The following is a 27,058-nucleotide window of genomic DNA, read 5'->3' as shown; positions in this document are numbered from 1 at the left end:
TCCTTGTTGAACACAGATACACAAATCCTCAACAAAATAGTAGCAAACCAAATTCAACAATAAATTTAAAAAAATCGTTCACCATGATCAAGTAGGATTTATGCCAGAGATGCAAGGGTGTTTCAGTATTCACAATCAATGGGTTATATCACATTAACAAGGATAAAAGCCATATGATCATCTCAATAGATGCAGAAAAGGCATTTGGCAAAGTACAACATCCATTCATAAAAAACTCTCAAAGTAGGGATAGAGGGAACATACCTCTCAACATAAAATGAATACATGAAAACCCACACTTAATATCATCCTCAACGGAGAAAATAGAGCTTTTCCTGTATGGTCAGGAACAAGACAATTCTTCTCACCGCTGTTATATTCAGCATAGTACTGGAAATCCTAGCCACACCATTCAGACAAAAGAAATAAAAGGCATCCAAATCCGCAAGGAAGAAGTCAAACTTTCACTATCTGCAGATGACATGATACTATACATAGAAAATTATAAACCCCACCAAAAAAACAACCAGAACTGATAAATTCAGTAAAGTTGCAGGATAACAAAATTAATATACAGAAGTCTGTTGCGTTTGTTGCACAAATAAAGTAACAGAGAAATTACAACAATCCCATTTACAACTGCACCAAAAACAATGAGATACCTAGGAATAAATGGAACCAAAGAGATGAAAGACCTGTACTCTGAAAACTACAGAACACTGACGAAAGAAACTGAAGCTGACACAAACAACTGGAAAGACATTCCATGCTCAAGGATTGGAAGAACAAATACTGTTAAAATGCCCATAATGCCCAAAGCAATCTACACAGAGATCCCAGAAATAAACCCAGGTTTATATGGTCAATTAATCTATGACAAAGGAGGCAAGAATATACAATGGGGAAAAGACAGTCTCTTCAACAAATGGTGCTAGGAAACTGGACAGTCACATGCAAAAGAATGAAACTGGACCACTTTCTTACACCAACAACAAAAATAAACTCAAAATGGGTTAAAGACCTAAATGTGAGACTTGAAAGCCCAAAACTCCTTAAAGAGAACATAGGTCATAATCTCTTTGACACGGGCCTTAGCAACATTTTCCTGGATATGTTTTCTCAGATTAGAGAAACAAAAGCAAAAATAAACTAGGGAATACATCAAAATAAAAAGCTTTGCACAGCCAAGGAAAGAACCAACAAAACAAAAAGGCAACCTAGGGAACGGGAGAAGATATCTGCAAATGACATCTCTGATAAGGGGTTAACATCCAAAACATATAAAGAACTCCTACAACTCAACACACACACAAAAAAAAATCTGATTAAAAGATGGGCAGAGGACCTGAATAGATATGTTTCCAAAGACAATATTCAGATGGCCAAGAGACACATGAAAAGATACTCAACGTCACTGTTCATCATGGAAATGCAAATTAAAACCCAATGAGATATTGCTCACCCCTGTCAGAATGGCTAAAACCAACAACACAAGAAACAACAAGTGTTGGCAGGGATGCGGAGAAAGGGGAACCCTCGTGCACTGTTGGTGGGAATGCAAACTGGTGCAGCCCCTCTGGAAAACAGTATGGAGGTTCCTTAAAAAGTTAGAAACAGAAAGATCAAATGATCCAGTGACTTCTACTACTGAGTATTTACCCAAAGAAAAACACTAATTTGAAAATTAGCTCCCCTATGTTTATAGCAGCATTATCTACAATAGCAAAGAGAATGGAAACAGTCCAAATGCCCGTCAACACATGAATGGATAATGATGACGTGGTGTATATATGTACAATGGAATATTACTCCGCCATAAACAAGGAGATCTTGCCATTTGTGATGACATGGATGGACCTAGAGGGTACTATGCTAAATGAATTAGGTCAGAGAAAGACAAATACCATATTATATATGTGATTTAAAAAAAAAAATTCCTATAAAAAAACCAAGGGGTCATTGCCTGAGGGGAAGAAGGTGGGGGATGGGTGAAACAGATAAAGGGAATTAAATAGGTACAAACTTTCAGTTATAAGTCACAGAGATGAAAAAATCAAACACACAGAAACACGTCATACACTCACAGAGCACACATTCACACCCATGCACACACACACGTGCACACACACAAACACAGAGGCTCAATCATTTAACTCTACAAAAAGTGGCACATCCTCCCGAACATACCTTCTGGAAATTAAGGAGCCCCCTTCCCTGCACAGCTCACTCTCAGGTAGTGAGGCCGCACCAAGACCCCTCCAGCAGCTCCCGAACGTGAACGGAGCCGACTCTGCTGATTAGCCCGAGTCAGCAAAGATATATGTTCTGAACTCAGACTGAATACACTCATTCTCCCCGTCACCAGGGTAACAACAGTTCTGTGAAGCGGGGCTGTGCAATATGGTGCCACTTATTCAATATAACTTCCTGGGATCTGACCCACTTACAATGTTTTTTCTGTCTGAGTGATTTCCTCCTGACTAAAGTCATGAGATAATTCCTTCCCCTCCTGCTCTTCCCTTCCGCACCCTTGCCCTACCCTTTCATCATCCCAGAAAATAAATCAGACCTGTCAACATCGAAGGCTAAGGAATCGCCTTCGGGAAGGAGAGCATGGCCCAAGGAACCAGAGATGGGGAATGTTCTCTCTGGAAAGGCAGGTGACGGGAGGGCAGGAGCCCCGGGTCCCTCTGCAGTCGGAGGGGTGCAGATGCGCCCAGGAGCAGTTCACACCCCGGCTCGGCATTCCCGTCGAAGATGAAGACCGTGTCCGACACCATGAGCTCATGGAGCGGCACTGAAGAGACGCACACACCAAAGAGAGGAGGGTAAACTTTAAGACGTGCATCTGCTTTCCGAGGAAGCTCCCAGGAGAGCGCGCCACAAGGACAGGAAGAAAGCCGCGTTCCGCCCGCCTCCTGACTCGGTGTGCTACGGACGCCAGGGGCGGCCAGCGCAGACAGACCTCAGTACCAGGTGCTCAAAACATGACCTGTGCAGCGTGGCCAAGAGCTCCCGTAACCTGATTTCTAGGAATCTAATTTTAAACCTCTCCACAGCTAACATATCCCAAAAATACAGCATTTGGAACACTATAGCGTAAGTGCTAAAAAAACAAAACAAACAACAACAACAAAAAACCACACCTAACCAAAAAATAAAAGTGGCATTTCAGGCAAAACCCCAGATTAGAACATAGTTCTATCCTGAAGCTCTTCAGAACCTTTTTTTTCCCAACCACACTCACCCCCATATAACAATGATGATCATAGTCACAATAATGAAATAATTTGGCAAAAATTCCAAGACTCTCTTTTTTTTCCATGAGGACCTCCCACCTGCACTGTGAAAACTCTCCCCTTCCGCGGCCATCCCTGCCTGGGGCTGCCCCTTGCCCTCCAGGGGCCCAAGTGTCCGCTCCCCCATCTCCTGCTCTCTGTTCTCCACTCGGAGCCCTGAGGGTGTGAGGGAGGCTGGCGCCGTCACCCCGACTGCTGACTTAGGCTTGTTGTTAGGGGAGAGGAGCAGACACTCACAAGGACGAAGGGCGGCAGACACTACCGGCCGACGGGACACGGGATCAAGGGAAGCTTTGTTCCCTGCTAGACACTGGGGGCTCAGGATCACAGGTGTAACTCACCATCCATTCACCGCAGGTAGAAGCGGGGCTGAAATGTAGGAATTACACATTCCAACTAAAATCCATGTTTCTCAGCTGCTGCAGCCCTTGCAGACGGAAGGACGGGGGCCAGCCAGCTGCACGCCCTCCCGAGAGACGCAGTGGGGGTCACGACGGCGGAGGCTGTCCCGCAGACCCCGACGAGACGTGCTCACAGCGAGGCATCACTGATAAGCCACAATCAGAGCATGGGGCACACCCCGGCTTTGGGGGCGCTCTGGCACTCCCTTTGTTCTGCACGGTTCACATCGTGAACTTAGAAGAGCAGCCGATCCAGACACAGGTAGAGGAAGACCACGTCCATCCGTGGGACCCAAGTCCACTGGTTCGGCTCTTCCACGCACTTGGGCTTCTTCTCCACCAGCTCACCTGCTCATCCCCACCCCCTAGGAGCACCGTCTCCCATGGCACCTCCCCAAGGGAACGGACACCCTTTGGAAGGTGGACACCCCCAGCCTGACCCAACCACTCTGTTCAGACATGAGCGGCCTCCCAGGCTCCAAGTCCTTGCCCTCCTGGTTCTCAGGACACCACATTTCGAATTCTCTTCTTCTAGAAAACCTCCTTCCTCTGGGCTTTGATGAACTGCAAATCCAGGTCTTCCCTTGACCCTCACAGGGGACCTTTTCTCCCTCAGCTTTGAGACTGGCTCATTCCTCTAGCCTCCTGGACTCCACCTGGAGGCCCTCATCCACTCTGGAGCTCAACTGCACTTCTGCAAAGGCTACCCTCAAGCCCGTTCCAGTCCCTGTGGTTTCTCCAAGCACCACTCCCAGTTTTCAAACTCTCAGCTCACATGGCATCCAGAAGCATCTCTAAGGTCATGTCCAAAATGAGCTCATCATCTCCCTCCCAGACTCACTCACTTCCCACAAACACCAGCAACATCTTGGAAACCAACACTGCTCTGCCTACATCTTCTCTTTCCCCCTAATTCATCATGAAGGCTCGTCAGTTCATTTGCTTCCCTGGCCAGCTCAGGCCTTCATCAGCACCCCTGCGGACGCTGCACGGGGAGACGGCCCCTGAGCTTGTCCCCTGCCCGACCCAGCCCCACAGCCTGCCATCCACCCAAAGCAGAGCCTGGATCAGCTCAGAAACACCTCCCAAGCCCTTCGTGGTGCACCAATAACCTGAGAGTTGAGGACTTCTGCGTTCTGACATCACTTATGTTAATGCACAGTTTATCACTCCACAGGACTGATAAGCAGCAGGTGACAGGGTACACGTGAATGGGGGAGATAGGTCCCCCCACTCCTCCTATAAGTACCATGTGGAAAGCGTCATACCTTCAAATGTAAGTGAATGTGCATTCTTTTTTTTTTAAAGATTTATTTATTTATTTGAGAGAGCGAGAATGAGAGAGAGAGAGAGAGCACATGAGAGGGGGGAGGGTCAGAGGGAGAAGCAGGCTCCCTGCTCAGCAAGGAGCCTGATGTGGGACTCGATCCCGGGACTCCGGGATCATGACCTGAGCCGGAGGCAGTCGCTTAACCAACTGAGCCACCCAGGCGCCCCGTGAATGTGCATTCTTAAAACAGCAAAAGGCTGTCCTGATAACTTCATGACCTTGCCACAGAGTGAGCTGCTGCAGAGCTCAGGACCAGCACAAAGAGCCCCCTGTCAGGGAGCTGCCTCCCCCAGGAGTCAGGTGCCACCCCTCCTCTGCAGCAGGCTCACCTCACCTCCCGCCTCCTGGGCTCCCCAGCTGAGCTGCACACTGATCGTAAAACAGGTTTGTTTGTACAACTGTACCAGTTACGGATTATTTAACTGATAAAATACAACTCCATAAAGAGACACCAATTCCATGGAAAAGCAGAATGCTTGGCAAAGACTAGATATAGGAAAATTTTTTGTTTTTAATTTTTTAAAAATGTGCCTTCATATTAGGTATGGGTAAAACATGAGGGGAAATTATTTAAACCTAAGACTCTAAACGGTCAGTGACATGGCAGGTCATGGCCATGGGCATGGTTTAGGCAAGAAAGCCATGCTCATGCTTTTAGGTAGGGGTTCTATGAACCATCTTTAGGATTCCTAGTTCAGACCTCTTCGATTAACCGAACGTCAGACTGGTGGGCTCCCCCTGTCCAGGAAAGCCTTCACAGTATCCTTGCCCCATGAGGGCAGACATGAAATGACTAGCCCTCTCCAAGACGTAAGCATGGTCTGGGTGGGGAGGGACTTTAGGGGAGCCTCCCCACTGCCCGAAGCAGGGCTGGAGTTTTTGCTGTAATTCCAAATCCAGCTTCTGAATCGCAGCTTCAATAAACGGTGGCAGGTCCACAGGTGGTCAAAGGCAGGCACTGTTCAATGAACGAACAGAACAGCCTAGAAGGGAGGCTGAGCAGACTAGAACTGGTTTGGAAGCACAAAGACCAACAGGCATCATGCGGGGGGTGGGGTCCCTCACCCTCCACTCCAAGCAACAGACAACAAAGGAACAGGAAAAACAGCTCCCTAAGTAAAAGGTGCTTGGGGTGGGCCAGAAGGGTGTATAAAAGGATCGCAGACTCTCCCTCCCGAGAATTTTCATCACGGAACATAGCAGAAACCCCCAGAACCCCCGATCCTGGGCAGCAGGAGGGTCAGAGTGCCCGCTGACCCCCAAATGGAGAAGCATTCAGCCTCTGCACTGCAGAGCTATGCAAACACTTCGGGATCCGTGCATCAGAAGGGCTGTCGTGTGTGTAAGACAAGCATGTGCACGAATGCAGGCCTGGACACACGGGGAGGTATACGCTAACAGGAGGCCTGGTTACCCTCCCCGTGCAGGGTACCAAACCCATTTACATTCCCACCAACAGAGCACAAGGTTCCTTTCTCTTCACATCCTTGCCAACACTTGGTGAGAAGAGCCATTCTGACAGGTGTGAGGTGAGATCTCCCCGTGGTGTGGATTTGCATTTCCCTGATGACAAGTGATGCAGAGCATCTTTTCATGTACCTGTTGGCCTTCTGTAGGTCTCCTTTGGGAAAAAAAAAAAAAAAAGTCTATTCAGGTCCTTTGCCCATTTTTTAACTGGCTTATTTGCTTTTTGCTCTGGAGTTGTACAGGTCCAGTGGGGAAAGGGTCTCTTCAATAAGTACCATCAGGAAAACCGGATAACCACATGCAGAAGGAGACTGGACCCTTCCCTTGTACCACTCACAAAAATCATAAGACCTGAAACAGTAAAACTCCTAGAAGAAACCAGGGGAAAAGAACCTTGACACTGGCTTTGGCAATGATTTCTTGGATCAGACACCAATACCAAAGGCAACAAAAGCAAAACTAAACAATTGGGACTACGTCAAACTAAAGAGCTTCTGCACAGCAAAGGCAACCATCAAGGAATTGAAAAGGCAACCTACAGAGTAGGAGAAAGTATTTCCAATCCTTAGATCAGGATTTCTATCCAAAACAGAAAGGATCCAGTTTTTGTGTTTTCAACATAGTTCAGACGATCATAACATGTAATGTTATGAGATACAATATAATGACCTAGCAATTTTATTTTGCTCCAGGTGGGAGCAAAGAATGGTTTGGGGAGATCCATCAAAATTCTGTGAGCTCCTGACTAGAAATTATCCAGCTGGGGGTCCTAGATGTGGGTCCTGGGCCACCTTTACACTCACGAGACCCAGACAAGACATTTAACCTTGAATCCTGGTTTTATTTTTAATTTCCAACCCTACTTGTTTCCTGTGATTAATGGATCATCCAATAAAATGATACACATGAAAGTATGTTAAAACAATGCTGATACTGACTAATTTATATCAGTGTTACACCTCTGGATTAATCAACTTTGAGAATACCGTGGAGAAATAAAATGTATTTAAAAATACAAGGTTAGAATTTTAAGATTACAAATGAGTTATTAATCTATGTCCCATTCTTTATATTACTTTTTAAAATTAAACATTTACATTCTAAAATATTTGTGATGTTTTAAAATTTAATGTATCAGGCATTTTAAATACACCAAAGAGGGGGCACCTGGGGGGCTCCGTGGGTTAAGCGTGGCTCCAGTCATGATCTCAGGGTCCTGGGACCAAGTCCTGTGTCGGGCTCCCTGGTCAGCGGGAGGTCTGCTTCTCCCTCTCTCTCTGCCCAACACCCTTGCCCCCCCACTTGTGTTTTCTCTCTCTCTCTCTCATGCTCTCTCAAATAAAAAAATAAAGTACACTAAATATATATCTGAAAATATATAGGGAACTTTTTATTTTTAATAAACATCAGGGCAGAAGGAATTACAGGTCCTAATTCAAGACACAATTCATAGTAGCAAAGAAGATAATTCTCAGACTCCTGAAGGCATAGATAGTAATAAAACTCAAAGTATATTAAAAATGTTTTTAACTGTGAAATGTTTTATCATCAACTAATAAAGTCTGTTGAATGAGGACTGGCAAAGTCCCAAGATCATCAATCTAGCACCTACTCCCCGCCCTGGGCTGGTAAAGACAGACCTTGTTGGAAGCAGACCTTCAAAACGGAAACACAGAGCTTTGAACATTTAGGATTATCTTCTAGAATTGAGGAAACCTAACACTTGGCACCAGTGGGTGCTCTCAATCTTTATTGTTCCTTTTTTCTTTGTACGACAAAGTAGACAAGTGTATTTCAACAGTATTTTAAGGTTATAGACTTGTGACATTTCATTAGCTTCATTCTACAACTAAAGGGTACTTTTTTTTCACCAAAAGAAAAAAGGGGTAGGGCGCCTTGGAGGCTCAGTCGGTGAAGCGTCTGCCTTCGGCTCAGGTCATGATGCCAGAGTCCTGGGATCGAGCCCCGCATCAGGCTCCTTGCTCAGCTGGGAGCCTGCTTCTCCCTCTGCCTCTCTCCCTCTTATGAGGAGATAAATAAAATCTTTAAAAAAAAAGAAGGTAAATAATACACAATTTAAAGATTTTTAATCCTACAAGTCCAGTAATGATATCATCTAGTTGGGGAAATGGGAAATAATCACTTAAACACTAACTGAACTCTAAGCACAGTAGGATATAAGTTGGCTTTTCAAAACAAGTACAGAGGTGTTCAGAAGATTGGGAGTTTTCTTTGACAAAAGTCTTATAGAATCTCCTTTTTTAACCACCTGTGAGAAGGTGTGAGTTGACTGGGCCTCGCTCCTGCCCACTGCTTCACATGAATTGCGGCCTCATGGAAGCCACAGAGCTGGGTTCTCTCAACGAGGAAACCCTCCCTGAGCAAGGGCCTCACACTGCTTCCCACAAAAAGAATCAATCACAGGATCAAGGTGAAATGTAGGAGATTAAAATGAAAATCCCCTATAGGATCTAAAGCCAGGACACCCCATCCATCTTGCCTCGGACCCATGCACCCCTGAACAGAACCTGCCGACCCAGGTAAATGATCAGGCGGAAATTCACCCACAGACGCTCTGCCGAGGACCCAAGTCTTCGCGTTAGTGTTGGCCCAGTGCTCAACCCCAGTCAGTAACCGTGGCTCACAGGACATGCAGGGAAGGTTCCACTGCTGAGCACACAACACAGCTATAGGACAGCACAGGTGTCCTTTCCCTTCTGCTGGGGGGAGGGGGGGGAGGCATTTATCGGAAATAAGAAAATTTCACCACCCAGAAGTCTGAATTTCAGTTTTCTTCAAACCGACCTTCTACCTTTCACTTAGTACCCACTGGGAAAAGTGGAAAGGCGGTATAGGACACCATTACCGTTCCCCACGTGCTGACAGCACCCAAGCCCACAGGGCCGACAGGATGAAGCCGGGACGCCTGCCTTCCACTGCTGTGCCTCACACACTTACATGCAGACCTAGATGATGATCTTCAATGAGGGGAGAAGCCCTGGCTCCCAAAGGCTGACCAGCTGCACTGGAGGGACTTGGGGCCACAGCCTAGCCCCACCCCTGGGGTTCTAATGGCCAGGGTTAACATCGGGGAATCCATTTCCCAGGTGATTACACCAAATGGCCAGGCTTCTGCATGGCAGATGGGAACAAACAGGTAATAAAAGCAGAGCTCAGGAGGTCAACGTGGCGGCACAAGCGTTTGCCCACACCTGTTCAAAGTTTCAGGAGCAATGATGGGAGCTTTCTTCAGGTGGCCGAGGGGATATCCCCTGGACCTCTGGCTTGGTCTGGACAGTGCTTGGGACCAGGTGAACGTGCCTTTGTTAAGGTGCCCGGCCAGAGCCATCTCACTTCCAGAGGCCAACAAAGAGAGCAGAGACCTCCAGGAGTGTCCACTGGCACGGGAGGCATCTTCCTCCCGCAGGAGGGGAAGGCTACAAGGAAATTGGTTTCCGTTTGAATAAAAACTCTAATTTGCTTGTAATGACCAACTATTGCTGTGCTTTATACTACCAACACTTCCAGTACGGCTTCAAAGGATTTGATGCCATAAATCATAATTTTCATTCTACTGGAACACAGAAGTACTCTGGTTAAAAATATGTATGGAACTGTGCCAAGAGGAAAGGGAAAATGCCCTCACCACTCATATTTTCTCCAACAGGACAACCAGGAACAGCTTACAGGCTGTTTACGAAATTGGGATTATAACGTACGTAGCGTTCTGCAATAAGGAAATTTCTTACCAGGAATGGTGTCTGATTAACAGTTACAGGTGTGGCGCCGGGAGGTAGATAACTAGTATTTGCACCGTGATCCACTCTTACTAGTGTCAGCCAATAAATACACTGGCATTTAGACAGACAGAGACCCCACCAAGGTGCAGCGATGTCCTCGAGCAGGCGAGCCGGACCACCGCAGATGCAGAACACGGCCCTCCAGGTAGAGAGGCCAGGCAGGGGCTTGGAGAGGAGGGGTGGGGTGGTGGAGGAAGAGGAGGGCGGGTCGGGGCTAAGGGGACTCCTCAATCAGCCTCTCAGACCTGGAAATGAGAGAGCTTGATGCCGCTTACTGCCCTTTCCCGTTCTACAGCCTTAGAAATACTTACTAAGCCCGATGCCTCACCTGTCAGGGCCAGCTCGGACCCTGCAAATCACCACCCACGCCTGGGTCGCCACTCCCAAGGGACACTGCGGCCACCTCACCTGACACGCAGCTCTGAGCTGCAGGGCTGCACTCTCCATCCACACTTAATAGCGGACATCAATAGCAACGCGGGGGAGACTCTCCTCCTGACCTAGAAAGAGTGAAACCTAAAAGGTAAACATGCACAGCCTAACAGGGAGACAACCGAGAGATTTCCTCTGATCACAAACAACAGAAAGGCTCTCCTTCACAGCCCGGATGACTGAGGGCTCAGCCTTCCGCGCAGTACCAGAGCCCCCGCTTCCACTCCAAGCCACGGCCGAGGAAGGAGGGGGAGCGCACAGGCAGGCCACACGGACAGTCCCTGAGGTCAGACACACCGCCTCCCTGCCCCGAGCCCGCTCGGCAGCTCCCCAGTTGGCAGGGATCAGCCGGGAGCCTGGTGCTGGCGGACGGAAAGAGAAGCTGAAGGGAAGCCCGGCCTCCAGCTCCCGGAGGATGGGAGCCTCCCCGGTTCCGGGGTCACCCCCACCCTGCGGCCTCCCCAGTGGGGAGGGCCCAGCGCCTGCAGGGACCCGCGGTAGCAGGCTGGGAGAATGACAAGCAGGACTCCCCTCGGCACACATTCCACACGCACAACACAGGACACACAATCCAGGCCCAACGCGCACCGAAGACCGCAGGTGCCGGTGGCTCCGCTGTTAATGATTCACCCCTGCCCGAGCCCAGCACTCGGAAGGAAGCAACCTGGGCTGGACTGGAAGGAGGGCGTCCCGAGCTCCTGCACCTCCACTTCTGTAAACTTGCACAGAAAGTAGGACGGTCAGAGGAGGTCATCTCTGGGGATGCAGCCTCCTGTTCAAAAGTCATACTGTTGAAAGTACACATCAACCCTCAACGGTCAGTCCACTGGCTAGACTCGTGGCGGTAAGAACAAAGGAGTTCCCCCGATCACTCACATGAGCCCTTGAAAACGGAGAGACCCAGATGCCACCATCTCATTACGCTTCTCTGGCCCGAGAAGCCGCGTGGCTCAGTCGAAGGGCCAGAGAGCAGGACGAGGCTGCCTGAGCAGAACACGGGAACCCCGGGGCACTCAGCTGAGAGCCCCACAAGAGCCACACCCAGGACACCCAGCACCGCGGGGCCCCAGCCCCTCCTTCCTCTGAGCTCCCGAGATCACGCTCTTGTCAAGGAATTCTGCATGGACTGTGGAGGGTCCCCGTGCATTGTCTGCTCTGGCGATAGGCTTACGTTCCATCTTCTGCATGACAGAAATGGCTGTCACCACCCCCCCCCAGCGTCTAACGTATCCGCTCACGCAGGAGACTAAACGAATGCTCGAGAAAAAGAGGACAATTCAAAAGCACTCGGATGGCAGAAGCCATCTCCACCCGAACTCTGGAATCTGATCGTTCTAACTGGATGTGTATCTGCAGGTGCGCACACGCTCTTCCCCAGTACACACCAGCACGGGACGGAGCTTCCTCAACCATGGAGAGGTCCACTCTATTTGGTGTTAAACAGCAGACACATAACATGGCAAACTCCTATCTTCTTGAGAAAACACTTTTATTAGGACATTTGTCCCCTTAAAACACGCACACACCTCCCTTAGGAACCACAGAAATTCTACAAGGTATGACAAAAGCCTGCTGCGTTTTTCAAAAAGGTCATCCAACATCCAAGCCAACATCAGATTAAAGCAGCTTTGGCATCCGCCCATGAGCCGTAGTGATCAATTTTACTTACATCTTAGGCCCACTTCAGCCCAAGGCGCTCGCAACAAAGGCCAGGATCCTCAGGGTCACTCACGGGAACAAAATACAACCACGCCCCAATGCAAGGGAAGGGTATTTATGGGCCAAGGAGAGAGGACGGCGGCTGCCTCCATTCTGACCTCAGACTTGCCAGCTGGGCTCCTCTTTGCAGCTTGTTTCGGGGCTCAGGCGGAAGACCCTGAGGACAAAGCATCCCCCATGGAAACCAAGACCGCCCCCGCCCCCAGCAGTAAGGACAGTCCTGAGCCAGCAAGACCCTGCCCATGACTGACCCCAAGACCGTGATCTATTTATCTTCAATGCCCATCTACACGTACTCAGCCACCTTTGCTCCACATTTTCTTTATATAAACGTGGAAGTATTTTTGGCACTTTGAAGACAGTCTTTGAGACACTAGTCCCCAGTCTTCCTGGTGGTGGCCTCAAGGAAACAAAATCATTTCTCATTTCACCACCACTCATTTGTCTGCCTCTGGATTTTGTGAGCAGCGAGGGGCCGAACCTGGAGCGCTCGGGATTCCTAGAGCCAGGTATCCTTGCACCCCTGTGCCCCAGCAACAGCAACATGTGAGTTCTTATAAAACTACTTAATTATTCTGCATATGGCCAGTGCTGCAAGAGGCTCCCAGAGCAGAAGCACACATGGCTGGCATGGGGAGTCATTGGTGGGGCAGAGAGAGATCAGCCAAAGGCCCATGGAAAAAGGATTACAATTTTCCAGACAACCAACAAAACCGGTGATGCTTAAACCAATTGGAAGTCTATTCACAGGCATCTTGCTCCAGAGAAGCTCTTTCCAAAGGTTATCAAGGATTCAGGCAGTCAGGATCCTCCCCCGACACACACCCCCAACATACGCCATATATGAGGGCTATGGGTCAAAAAAAGATGGCGGAAGAGGAAGGCGTGAGCACGGGAGGAAGAGAGAACCTCAGAAGAGCTCAGGATTTAGAACAAAGTTGTAAACGGAAATTAAATATAGGCCTCTGGTCATCTTGCAGAGACCTAGTTAGTCTAAATTACAAGTAACAACATTCACACTTTCATCTGAGCCTACAGGTGATCTCCTGGAACCACTCTATTATGACGATAAATCGAGAGAGAAAAATCAATTCACAATGTGGTATAATGACTCAGCCAGAATAACCAAATTAATGTAATCTACTCAAAGTCAAATCATATCGTTAAGACTGGGTTATTCTGCAGCTCAGGGGCAACTTCAGATTTAAGATACTTAAACTGGAAAATGATCGTGTTTCCCTTAATTCTGATAACGAGGGCCCTAGAGAGATGGAGTGGCTTTCCTTTCTTATGGAACAGATGCAATCATAATTATGCACAAAGATCCGAAGACAGAATGAACACTCCATGTTTTCTGTTTAAACTAGTCATGGGACTTCCAATAGTAGAGCATTCACAAGACAAGTCCATGGTAAATACATAAAACGGTCTTTGTTCTGGGATTTACTTAACAAGAAAAGTCTTCAAGGGTCCCTGATACTGGAACATTTATCCTCATTAATGAAGGGCTCTATGCTTTCTAAATGAGGGAATGGGAAGTTGTACTCTCCGAAAACAATATTCTAAGAGAAGGCCTACACACCTGTCCATGCACACTGTAGCAGGACCATCTTAGATACAAGGATTCAAAATCCTGATGCAAACAGGAAAAGGATGTAAGGAAGGGAGAACAAAGGTGGAGGGTCCACAAAACTTGAGACAACATCCCAGGATCACACGAAAATCTTACCTGTTTTAAACAGCTATTCCTGCCAACATTTACCTGGATTAAGACTTTATTTACATACCGCAAAGGAAGCTGTAAGGGTTGTCCTGATTTCACTGGTATGTGGAATCCACAGAAACAGGGAACAGACTGGTTGTTGTCGGAGGGGAGGGCAAAACAGGTGAAGGGGGTTAAGATGTACACACTTCCGGGTATAAAACAAGGCACAGGCATGAGACGAGCGGCAGGGAATGCAGTAATACTGTAGTAACTTTGGTGACAGACGCACGGGGACAGATGGGGACTACACTTATCGTGGTGAGCATTTCATAATGGATACAACTGTCCAATCACTATGTTGTACACCTGAAACTAATGTAATATTGTATGTCGACCATACTTCAATTAGAAAAAAAAATTGCCCTAACAAGCTTCTCCAATCACTAGATTCTCTTCACAATTATGAGTAACCACTAAATAGCTTCCTCCCAAGGATCTAAAACCAAAAATAGAGTAACAAAAGAAAGCCACATCCTGACGACTTTATTAAGCAAGATTATATTTATGAAAATAAAGGATGTTAGGGACCAGATTCCTAAAATACCCTTCAAAGAACTCTGTACCAGTAATAGCTCGTAATTCTTACATCAGGTGGAAAAAATATTTAGGGTATATGGAAGTAAGTAGGTTTAAAAAAAAAAAAATCGCATTCACCATGAAACCTGGCATCTTTTTAAAACTTCTCCTTCCTACTTTGGTTGGATTAACGCACTGCATGAGGGCAGGCCTCAAGCTGGGGAAGCTGTAAGGTGAGAAGCAGATGTCAGAGCAGGGCAAAGCAGGCTGTGTGGACCTCACTCAGGCACGTGGCCTTGGGCAAGCTCTCGGAGCAGGTTTCCCTTTTTAGGAGACACATGTAACTTAACTTGGGTTATAAGTCCTGAAAAAGTAATATATGGGAGACACTGATGCAATGCTTAGCACACAGTGAGCCGGCGGGGAGTGGTGGCTAGAAATACACATAAGCATCCTCCACCATGGATGGAGAGACTGTCCACATTAAGAAAAAAAGAGGTCGATTTGCAACATCTGATTTAAAAGTCCAAATGTTGCACCGTCCATTCCTACTGACAAGACTCCAGCTCTCTGGGGACTGAGAGAAGCATGGTGCATTAGATGTGGCCCTCATCCCTGCAAGAACTGGAGATCAGAATGGGCACTTCACTTGGAATAAAAGCACTCTACATAAAACTAAGAATTGATTGCCTCCTAAGTGACGGGTGGCTGCTTAAACACAACCACCAACATCCTGGTAAGTAATAGGGACGCTCTGAGAGGTCACTCTTTCCTTGTAGAGATGCTGAAGAAGCTATTCCTGGAACCTCATTTAGAATATTTTTCCCAGAAACACAACCAAGAATTAACAGCATTGTTTCTTGACCAAAACGATTAAGATTTCTGATAAAACCATACTACCCAGCCTCCGGATTCTAAAGGATGCTGTACAGAAACGGTAGCCAAAGGGGCCACGTTTTCGGTTTATCTTCCATGAGCAATGAGTTTTGAACATAGAAAAAATGGGAAGAGCTGTATAATGGACACCCATATATCCACCCCCAGATGACAGATTCGATTTTAAATGCAAAGTTCCCGCGGCAGCCAGCTAAGAGAATGCACAGCCTAAGCCTCAGGCCCATCACAACCGAGGAAGGGAAATGGGAGCATCTTCCTGGGACCTGCTGCTCGCCCTCCCGGGAGCACCCACACCCACCCCAGAGCTCCCAGTGCCGGTCTCAAAAGGAGCCCAGAGGGAAGGCTGCACCCACAGTGGTTCAAAAGAAAGCCAGCCATATGGTCTAGGATATCAATCACCGTTAGGAAACCCAGGCTCTAATGATCGTAACGAGTTTCTAACTATTTGAAATCCAGTCTTCTCATCAGTTCAAAGAAGATGTCATTTCCTTAGAAAATATTTTAAAGAGACTAAAAAAGATCAGCATGAAGGCGACAAGGGAGCAAGCAATTAGAAGGTTTACTTAGTATCTTAGTTTCCAGGAATGCCAGTGTTCCAAATACTGCTCCCCACCCCACAGTACCCTTCAAGAACACATCACAGTCATCAGCACCGATCCCGCGGATGCAGCCAGCCTTGTGGGCTTGCCAGCTCTGGTGAGCATTCCCAACCAGCAGTCCAGGCACCGGCCAACCGGCCAAGGGGGGCGCCCACCCTGGGCGTCTTCTGTGCATATTCCCTCCCCAAGGCCTTGCTGTTAGCCATTCACAGGAGGCAGAGTGGACTACCACATTTCCAGAGAGCCCCTCTGACTTACACACTTTCCCTCAAGGGCAGATTTCATCCAGAGTCCCATTTGTGCCAAACACTAAGCAAGTCATCAAGGAAACAAAATTAAGGCGACTTCCTGCCTGTGTCCAGGGCCAGATCCTCCTAATAAAAGGGAAGAAATTCTAAATTACCAACAGTCATTATAAATCCCTTAGTAGTAGGGGATCTAAACAATAATTCATCCCATCTACACGGGAAGAAAGAAAAGCAAATTGTACTTCCTTTTCATATTAATTTGTGTACCAATAAGTGAGAAACCTCTCAAAGGGGGTGCCTGGGTGGCTCAGTCGTTAAGCGTCTGCCTTCGGCTCAGGTCATGATCCCGAGGTCCTGGGATCGAGCCCCGCATCGGGCTCCCTGCTCAGCGGGAAGCCTGCTTCTCCCTCTCCCACTCTCTCTGCTTGTGTTCCCTCTCTCGCTGTGTCTCCCTCTCTCTCTGTCAAATAAATAAATAAAATCTTAAAAAAATATATTTAAAAAAAAAGAAACCTCTCAAAGTCTGGATGCTGCTATCAACAGCAAAATAACCCCAATCACTAGTTCTCAGCCCATGTCCTGTTGTGGTCCACAGGGAAAGTCTAGCCACCATAGCAAGCCTAGATTCACTTGTGCTAAAATCTAAATCAAACACCAATCCACCCAGACAGCAAGTCTTATTTTTACAGAATGTCCTGACAGCTCTAGGACAGTAGCTTGCGACAGTGGAGGCACATTACAGTATGCATTAGTAACAAAGTTTCAACCCTGGCAAGTGGGTAGGCTGTTTCCTGAGTTTTAAATGTGTATACTTTAATGTCTTAAATTTAATCCAATCGTGCCCTTGCTTAAATAGCTCCTTAAAGACTGCTTTATAACGCTAAATCTCAACAGCTTTTAAGCATCCATTATATTTGCCAAAATAAGAACAAAAGAGGTTTTGAAGCCTGTTAATGCTCACTTAAGAATCTAGCATGAAGTCCATCTCCACCTTATTGTTTCATGTTACTTTTAAATAGTTGATACATAACTGAAGCCATAACTTCTGCAAAACCATTAAGTCCACAGGGTACATGTTTGTGGGGGGGGGCCTCAAAACCCTACCGCTGCTCTTTATTTATTTATTTTTAAAGATTTTATTTATTTACTTATTTGAGAGAGAGAGAGAATGAGAGATAGAGAGCACTCAGAGGGAGAAGCAGACTCCGCGCTGAGCAGAGAGCCCGATGCGGGACTCAATCCCGGGACTCCGGGATCATGACCTGAGCCGAAGGCAGTCGCCCAACCAACTGAGCCACCCAGGCGCCCCTGCTCTTTGTTTTAAAAGAGCTTATGAGGGGCGCCTGGCTGGTGCAGACAGCTCAGCATCCGACTCTTGGTTTTGGCTCAAGTCATGATCTCAGGGTTGTGAGGTCAGGCCCTGTGACCGCCTGCACTCAGTGCAGAGTCTGCTTGAGATTCTCTCTTCCTCTGCCCCTCCCGTTCCTGCTCACCTGTTCTCACTTGCTCCCTCTCTAAATAAATCTTCAGAAAATAATGAAAAATAAAAGATGCTTACGAAAGTCGACAAGAAAAAGATCCCACTCACAATCACAAACTGAAACGGTGCTCACCCCACGTGACTGGCAGGGTGAGCGTAAAGGATAAAGCCCCAGAAGGTCATGGATGTCATCGTAAAGGATAAAGCCCTAGGGTGTTCAGCAAGCGGGTCACAGGGCCATCACCACAGCAAGCCCCTGCCCGTACCCAACACCAAGCTCCGAATGTTGAGAGTGGCCTGGCCTCTCAGACCTGTCTCGGGCTCCCAGGACCCCACCCGTTCAACATCCGTGTTTCCGTATCACCCGACGCGGGGCATGATGAGAAGCTGTGTCCAGCCCAGCATCTCCCCACACGCTGAAGGCTGAGGATCATGCAAGGCCAGAAGAAAGATACCCCAGAGTCCCAGCCATGGGAATTCTGAGCCTCAGCGGGCAGGTCCCGGACGCTCCTCCAGGAAGCCTTGGGAAAAACTCCAACTACAAGTCCAACGAGGTCCAGAGATGCGGCAGGACTACAACTTACATACAATGTGCTTCCCAGGTACACCTGGGCCAGAGCCTAAACAGGACGTGCTTCCCAGGTACACCTGGGCCAGAGCCTAAACAGGACGTGCTTCCCAGGTACACCTGGGCCAGAAGCTAAACAGGACATGTTTCTCCTACCTGAATAAACTCAGTAGCAGGGAGGGCCAGGGAGAGGAAGCACCAGGAGCTCTGTCCCAGTGGACACGCCTGGGAGAGAAAGAGTGGACCTGGGTATTTACCAAGCAGACGTCAGGACATCACCTCACTGATCCTCAAAACTACCCTGGAGGTAGCGTCAGTAGCGGCACCTGACAGCTCAGGAAATGGAGGCTGGGGAGACTGGCCAGCTCACCAAGATGATGCTGTGAGTGGTGAGGCTGGCAGGGCCCCACGTACTCCCCAGATGCACAGAGATCACGAGGAGGTCTTCTCAGTGGACAGACTCACAGGTTTAGTCCAGAGAAACCTCAAGATCCTCCCACAAATCCCTGCAAATAGGATGGAGAAAAGCATCCAAAGAGATTGAGGAAGCACAGAAGAAGGTCAACCACAAGTTAAAAATGGAATTTTGTGCTTTCAGTTCCTACCGCACTAAAATCCAGCTCCCTCAAACTGATGGCAGCTAAGTGAACCTGTTCTAAAGCATTTGGCCAACTGAAATATTTCATCTCTTCCTTTCCTCTGACAATAGCAGGCTTTGCAACTGCTCTTAAATATACCTGACATCCTTCCATGAGGATTTGTAAGCTACATTTTGTCAGCATTTGGGGAAATGTAACACTAACTGGCCATGCTCTATTTGCAGTATAAGAAATAATCCCTATTTGTCTTAGTTTATTCATAAAGAAGACTCAGAATCTCCCAGTGAGGTTAATTAATAACACAGTTTACATTTCCGTTTTCATTTCAGGTAAAATGGCCTACAAAATCTATTTTTCCCCCAAGAAGCATCTCTCGTTACTTCCTTAGAAAGATCGTCAGGGTGAATCCATGCCAACTTCATCTTTATGGGGAAGGGATTTTCAGCTTGGCGAGAAAGGGGAACAGGGACTAACACAAGGCTTCACAATAGAGGCTCATGTTTTTCCTGAGTGACGACGTCAAGGAGTGTGGCTCTGTGTCAAAACCAGGCGACAAGAGTGCGCTAGCGAAGGGAACTCGGGGGTGGGGGCCTCACCCCCCCAGCTTTTACTTGCTTTAGGAACTTCTCACAGAGGGCAAGCTACGTTTGTAAGACACTCAGTCAGAACACAAGAATCACTCCTGTGATGCAGGAATCAAGTTTCTCTCTGCACAGGACGAAGAGAGAAGGGAAGCCAGTCCTGTGCACATGCCTCCCTCCTCAGCCAGAGGCTCAGCCCTGAGCCAGGTGTATCGAAGTGGCCCAGATGGAACAGCTGATACGTGTACATATGATTTTTAAATAATCTTTAAATTATTTATTATAAAGTTATTAAATGACCTGACTAGCCAGATAATTCAATAAAGAAAAAAAATTAGTTGTTCATAGTTGTGAATAAAAATGTAATGAATCCTCTCTCTGGAGCTGATAGACTAGTTTGAATCTGGCCCACGGGCTTCAATCTTCTCAATGGGACACAAAGAGATTTCCAACCCAATCAGCAAATACAGGATTTAAAACCAGCAACCCAGAAGAAAAAGCTACATTCCTAACCTAGTATCAGTCACAGAATACCTTCATTTCTCATGAACTTGGATAGTTTAGCATTTTTTTTCTGTTTTAATACCCACTGTACAAAGCCCTTTAGTAAGGAACTGTCTCGATTTGTAACGCACAGAGAGCCCATGTTACTATCCAAGATATTCAAAAGCAACAAAACTAAACAGCAACCCTCCTCCCCGGAAAGGAACTGCTTGCTGTAATCTTAATTTTTACAACTCAATATCTTAGCATTTTCCCACTTTGTCTCAAGGGATCATTAAAATTAATAACCCCAATTGGGTCCCAAAGAAAGCAGCGCGGCGTATGCATGGCTGCAGAAGACAAGCACTCTTTCCTTCGGCATGTTGACTCGATATTCTTACCCCACACCAGCTGGGATTCCCAATTAGCGTCCCCTCTTTGAGAGCGCTATTTATTATCATCGCGAACAAATGGATGCAATTACTTCTTTTGAGACGTGACAAGAGTTTGACCCTCTTAGCAGAAAAGAACAGAGCACTGGTAACAATGGGTCACTTCTGAATGGTGTGCACGCGGGCGCACACGCACACACACAACACCAAAAAAAGAACTAACGTGGGCAACCTTGAGAGTAGAGGTGTGGAGAAGGAGAAGCTGGACTGTGAGAAGAGAGCCAGCCTGATAAAAAGTTGCCAGAAACCTATCACATCATCCTCGGTGCCTTGCACGTTACAACAGATAAAATGTCCCCTGTTCCCAGGATAAACAGTGATACGCAAAACTAAGTCAAGTAACTGCAGCCAAGGACTTGATTTTTTTTTTTCAGGGTGCTCGAGCAATTATGACAAGAACTGGAAATGATCTTTAATAATATGACTAGGATTTGAACTGGTGAGTCAGTGCATATATATATATGACATCAAAACAAAGGTTATCCAATATATTCTCTTTACGAGTCAGAATAACGCTACAACTCATCCCATAAATCACTGCTTTAAAAAAAATAAACTAGCTCTAAAAAAAGAGACAACCCCTTTGAAAAAGGCTGGGATGAGGAAGGCAGAAAGTGACTCATAACATCCAACAGCTTGTAGTCCAAACCATAACAAGAGTATAAAACCAGTGGGCCCAGTATAAAACAAAATAGAGTCATTGTTACCGCTCTGACCCCCGTAAAGCTCAGATCTAACCATAACCACGGCATTGCAAATATCTTACGAGCACTTGGAACAATTTCACAGATCTGTGCCTTTAATGTGTGTGTTTACTCTCCTAGCTTCCCGGCTAAATTTGACATCTATATTTATTCATCGAGAAAAGAACATTCAAATTTAACTATTTTCCTAACTCTGAAGAACTCTTATAATTCACGTCCACACATTTCAAATCCCACACATATCGATGCTGCCATTTTGTAAATATTCTTTTAAAATGCAGGTGACGGTATTTTAGGGCCACCATGCCAAGTATGCCCTTCACTCACCACAGTGCTGTCTGCTATCTGACAACTCTGACATGGGTATAACAAATTCCGTCCCCAATCCTGAGGTCGGACCCAGGTGGATGGGGTCCCTGAGGCCCTACAGCTCTCTCTCTGAACCTGCTGACCCCTTCCCTCCCTCCTCTCCAATTATGACAAATTATCAATGAGCCTCTGCAAGAAATCATTTTTTTCACACATTTGTTTTCCAGAGTCAACTATGTCCTTTCGGTGAGGATGACGTCCGCAGTTTGGTCTGCGTTAGACACGGCTGGGTCTTACTGACTTTGGAAGTGGTCCTAAGGTGTCAGCTCCAGCAGAACCCTGCAGTCTGCAGCAACAGGGCCCTCCGAGAACACAGGGGTGGGACTTGAGTTCTAGAGCTACGTGAATCTGCTACCTCGTGCCCAACAGCCCTCAAAATCTACAAACATTCCACCTGGCCATCTCTTTCAGATTTTACTCTTTGGTGTCAGGAATGTGCCTGTGAACCACCCCTCTGCAATTTAAAAAAAAAAAAAAAAAAGGCAGTGGCCCCTTGACCAAGGCAAAGAACCAGTAGCAGTCGCTCACTCACCAAGACAGTGTTCAACCAGACTCTGCGATGGATCACAACATTCGTTGAATAATTTGGTAGACTAATTAGGAAAGCAGAGCATGAACTGAATAAGCCCCACAAGCAAAAGTTAGGAAGCTAGCAGACATACTAACAAAAACCACAAAATGTAAAACATGGCATCTAATTTGTAAAAAGACTTCTCTTCTACAAACACCGAACAATTTTCACGGGCTGTATCACTAGGCGGTTTCCCTAAGTTCTACCAAAATAAGACTCCAGCTACTCCTGGATGAGAGAAGGGCAGTGTGTATGCACAGCCCACGAAACAACCCACCAGTTCACACAGAAACTTACTGCTAAATTTCAATCAACAACTGAAATTTTTTGAAGACATGTCTTTTTTAAGTTTTCTGTTTCTTCTCTACTCTGCCTGATGTTTCTATTTAAAGTTTTTTCTTAAGTCAAAAAAAACTGTTTACCCATTAATGAAATTATCTGGGGGTCTCCTTAAAGCCAAAAAGGAAAATGCACAATTCCAAAAGGCAGAAGTGTCAGGAAGGAAAGAAGAAATGCTTTAGGGGAAAGAGTGTGGGAAAGGAGCCACGGCCACTCCTCATGGCACCCTACGTCCGGCCCCAAGCCTTTGAGCCCCAGACCGACAATCCCAGCCCCACACCGCCGACTGGATGCAGACATGTGGACTGGAGGCTGTCAGTGCCCACAGGAGGGGCTGCCTGCCACATCTCCCCGCAGAAAGCCCCTGTACTTTGCTGACAATGCTGTTCTGCAGCGGGAGGCTCTCCCCAGTGAGGGAAGCACAGGGGGAAAGAAAAAAGGAGACGACCAGCGGAGCAGGAAGCAAAAACTGGAGTCCTGCAGCCAAGAAGTCAACCTGCAACCCTTTACCAAACGATGACCCACTAACAGAACACAACACCAGGATCTGCAACAACAGAAAGTACAAACCCAGACTGCACCCGTGTACGAGATGTGCACCCCGGACAACCAACGGTGGGCAGGCCGTACAGGAACGCGGAGAGGAGTCTGCTCTGCCTCTTCAACCTCTATTATGTGCTTCACATGCAACTGTTTTTCCATCCTCCTCTGAAGGAACGAAGCCCCGGAAATTCCACGTGTCTCCACAATAGTTTCTGATATTGTCATAAAATGATGAAGGCTAATTGGAAGAATTCTCTCCACGTGAATCATGGCTGAGGATAAAATGTGATAAAAGCTGTTTTAACTTTTCACTTTGCAAGTGGATATGCTGGGGGATTTTTAAGTTCCACAATGTAAAAAAGACTGAGATTTCTGATCCTTCCCATCTTGGGCTTCTTCTCTGAAGCAACACTGAAAAACAAGTTGATTCATCTAATTTAAGTCAGTAAAACCGTTCTATGTGGTTACAAGACCTGAAACTCCAAATAACCTTAGAGAACGCTCCATCAACTCAGCATGGACAAAGCAAGTCAAAGACGACACTGCTAACATGTGGGAGCAGCAGGGCAAGGCGGGGGGCTGGACGGGCCAAGGCACCAACCCTGTGATCACTTCATTCTTCTGCGTTCAGCCCAGGTCTAGCAAGGTTTGCAAAGAGAGGAAAACGGTAATGTACTTCCCACATGCAAACACATACCTCTTTCTCTGCCCAAACACTTGATAAGAAACTCATTAAGCCCTTTTTAAGAAATCTGTACAGATGGAAGGCATTCATGGAGAACTAAACTGAGCATACCTTGGTCTAACGTGGTTTTGCCATCCTCTGGGCAGTGGAACATATTACTCACCCTCCAAGATGGATGGCTGGTGACAGGCCAGTGTCATTGAACAGGTAAGTGTGCCCCAAGTTCACACCCGTAAGCAACCACTCCCCGTGCAGCACGGGGCCAGGACACACATCCTCAGCACTGTCCCAGACTCGAGGAGCAACTGTCGAGCTGATGTCCAGGCTGACGGGGGAAGGGGCTGCCGTCCTGTTGAGTTGGGATGGCTTCCCGCTTCGGTAACACAGATGGGGTATGGACACTTATGGTCCATGTAATGTGGACACAGCAAAAGCATCTGGGGGTGAAGCATGAATGTTGGGGTGCCATAAGGAACACAAGAATACAACCTGCAGCGAGCGCCAAGACGGCCGCAAAGTGAGGAGGAACCCCATCTGAACACTGACAAAAATCACAGAACTTGGGCAAACATTTTCCAGTGGAGAGTCCATTCCTCTGAGCCATCCGCCCACACTGCACACTTCATCCAGCAGTTTAAACCTAAATATTGTCCCCAGCTGGATACTGGCCTGGACCCCCTGCCTTCGGGTCCTCTGAGGTACCCGCAGAGCCCTCCTCGCCTTCCACCGGCCGGAAGAGTGTCTGCTAAGCACACAGAGTCCAGGAAACAGCCTCCTCTCCTCCCACGGGACTGCTTCACATTACAGAACATCACAATACCCTGCAGAACCCCAAATTTGAAACAGAAAAATAAAAAAATGCCCAGTCTACGTAGGACTGAAAAGGCAGTTAACACCATGCCACAGCCCCCACGGTTATCCCTTCCCTGCCCTGAATGTGTTAAAAAGGAAAACGTAAAGTCAACATCAGCTCCTCCCTGCTGATGAAAATTGGCACGAATGAATGTAGTTTCTGGCTCCCCGCCCTCACAAAACCGTTACACACGCGCACACGCACACGCGCACACACACACACACACACAAAAGTTCACCAGGCTGAACTGCTCCAAATGTAAATTCAAAACCAGCCAGCCTATCCCCACCGCACATTATGGTAGTGGCCTTTGCAGGGTGAGCTGGGTGCATACCAAATATATATTAAACATCGCACATTTTGGAACTTCAGTGCTTCCTTTTTTAAGAGACAGCAAAACCCGATCTAAAACTTATGACAGTTGAGCACATGACCCCACCATTAGGAGCAAATAAGAAACCGCATATAACACTCCATGAAATCCCTGTAGCAAATCTGTCACAAATTCTAAATATGAGAGATGAGAGCGAGACACCAAACCTGGCCTGAGGGGGGGAGGTTTTACGGTTTCACCCAACCTTCCCATCACAACACACAGAACAATAGTAAGCCCGTTTGGAAGCCAGGATGCCCGGGCCGCCGAGCCCAAACCCCCAAGTACAACGCCAAGTTTCACATTCGAATAAGGCCAGCCGGCACCTCGGGCCGTGCGACGCGGACGTGTCCCCAGCGCCGGCCGCGGGGCGAGCGCACGGACGCGCACCAAGGACACGGCTCCCAGCCAGGCCGGCTCAGCGCGGCCCAGGCGCCCCCGGCCCAGGCGCCCGTCCCCGCCCCAGGCCCCGCCGCAGCGCGGGGACCCGCCGGCAGCCCGCAGCGCGGGGGGGGCCCGGGCCGAGCCCGCGGCAGCCGGGGCGGTAAGAGGGCCGCCCGCACCCCCGCCCGGGACCCCCCCTTCCGCCCGGGACCCCGGCCCGGGACCCCCGCCCGGCCCCCGGCGCCGTCCCCGGCCCTCCCCGCGCCAGCGCGGCCCGGCCGGGCGCGGGGCCTGTTACCTTCCGACAGCTCCAGCTCCAGCTCGGCCAGCCGGGCCCGCACCTCCAGGGGCAGAGCCATGCCCTCCAGGCCGCGGTCCGCCATGCTCACGGCGCCCCCGCCCCAGCCGCCTCCCTTTGTTCGCAGGCCGCGGTCTGGCCGCTCCTCGCGCCCAGCGGACCCGCACCGAGCGCGGCAGGCCGGGCGCGGCGCAGCGAGCGCTCCTCCCCCGGCGCCTCCTCAGCGCGGCCCCGCCACGCGGCCTCGCGCCCGCGCCCCCGCCCGGCCCCCCGAGCGCGCCCCCGGCCCGGGCGCCAGCCCGCCGCTCCGCCCGTGCGCGCTGACGGCGGGGGCGCGCGGGGGTGGGGATGGGGAACGGGTAGAGGAGAGGGGCGCCCGGGAACGGGGGCGCGCTCGGGGTCCGGGCAGGGGGTGGGGACGGGGAACCGGGGGGCTGCGGGCGAGGACGCGCGCGGGGGGATGGGGCCGGGGGCTGGCGGGGACGCGTTCGCGGGGCGGGGGGAGGCTGACGGGGAGTGGGGTGGGTGCTCGGCCGGAGGCGCGCACCGGGGGTGGGGGGGGCGCGGGGATGAGCGCGAGGACGCGCTCCGGAGGTGGGGTCGGGACGGGCGGGCCGGCGCAGCGCGCGCTCCCAGGGGCGCGCTCGGGGACGCGGGGCGCGCGCACCGGCCCAGCCCAGCCTCCGCCTCCTCCCGGCTTAAGGCGAAAATACCTGCTAGAGCCCCGGCCTAACGTGCAGGTTAAAACTAAAGTGTTCTGCGTCTTCGAGGGCTGAATGATTTTTATGAATACTTGAGGGTGAGGGGTGTAAAATGGCAGTGTGGCCGTGGCACAAGGTACTCGATGGGAAGTTCCTAATTCTGGATCTAGAACCGGCAGCCTGTGCCCTTGGGCTGATCAGTACCCCAGACTGGGTCCCACTCAGAGAAAAGGAGAAGAGATCGAATTACCTAATCCCCACTTCCCACGTCAGCACTCCCAGACTGTGGCCCAAGGGCACACGGTCACGGGCACCCAGCCGTCCTCAGACTGGGGGGCTCCCCGAATTCCCCACACCCTGGCCACGACGGCCTTGGGACACGGCCCTGGGCCCTTTTCTCTTCCACGCCCTGTATGCCTTCCGGGTGGAGGATCAGCACCCACCGCATCAGGGTCACCTCTGCGCGCTGATTACCAAATCAGGGCCTCTGTCCTGACTGTTCAGAGAGGCGGTCTCACACTCTCTGTCCAACTGAATAGCCTTGCTGGGACGCCCCCCATACCCAGAGCTCCACAAACCCAAAGTAAGCCAGCTCCTGACTT

The 27,058-nt window shown here is 48.9% G+C and overlaps 1 protein-coding gene across 5 annotated transcripts in view; it reads right to left on the bottom strand.

Annotated features, from left to right (window-relative positions):
• The window catches only part of DIP2C (disco interacting protein 2 homolog C), a 403,031-nt gene extending 377,071 nt beyond the window's left edge, over positions 1 to 25,960 (bottom strand). For all 5 annotated transcript variants that reach the window (XM_027593628.2, XM_027593630.2, XM_027593629.2 and 2 more), the window contains exon 1: positions 25,756 to 25,960. In XM_027593628.2, the coding sequence (XP_027449429.1) occupies positions 25,756 to 25,840 (85 nt within the window). In that variant the 5' untranslated portion in view covers positions 25,841 to 25,960. The remainder of the gene's footprint in view (positions 1 to 25,755) is intronic.
• Between the last annotated feature and the right edge of the window lie 1,098 nt (positions 25,961 to 27,058).

This window comes from Zalophus californianus, chromosome 9 (assembly GCF_009762305.2).
Source record: "Zalophus californianus isolate mZalCal1 chromosome 9, mZalCal1.pri.v2, whole genome shotgun sequence".
Taxonomy (NCBI): domain Eukaryota; kingdom Metazoa; phylum Chordata; class Mammalia; order Carnivora; family Otariidae; genus Zalophus; species Zalophus californianus.
This window is presented reverse-complemented; position numbering and strand designations above follow the sequence as displayed.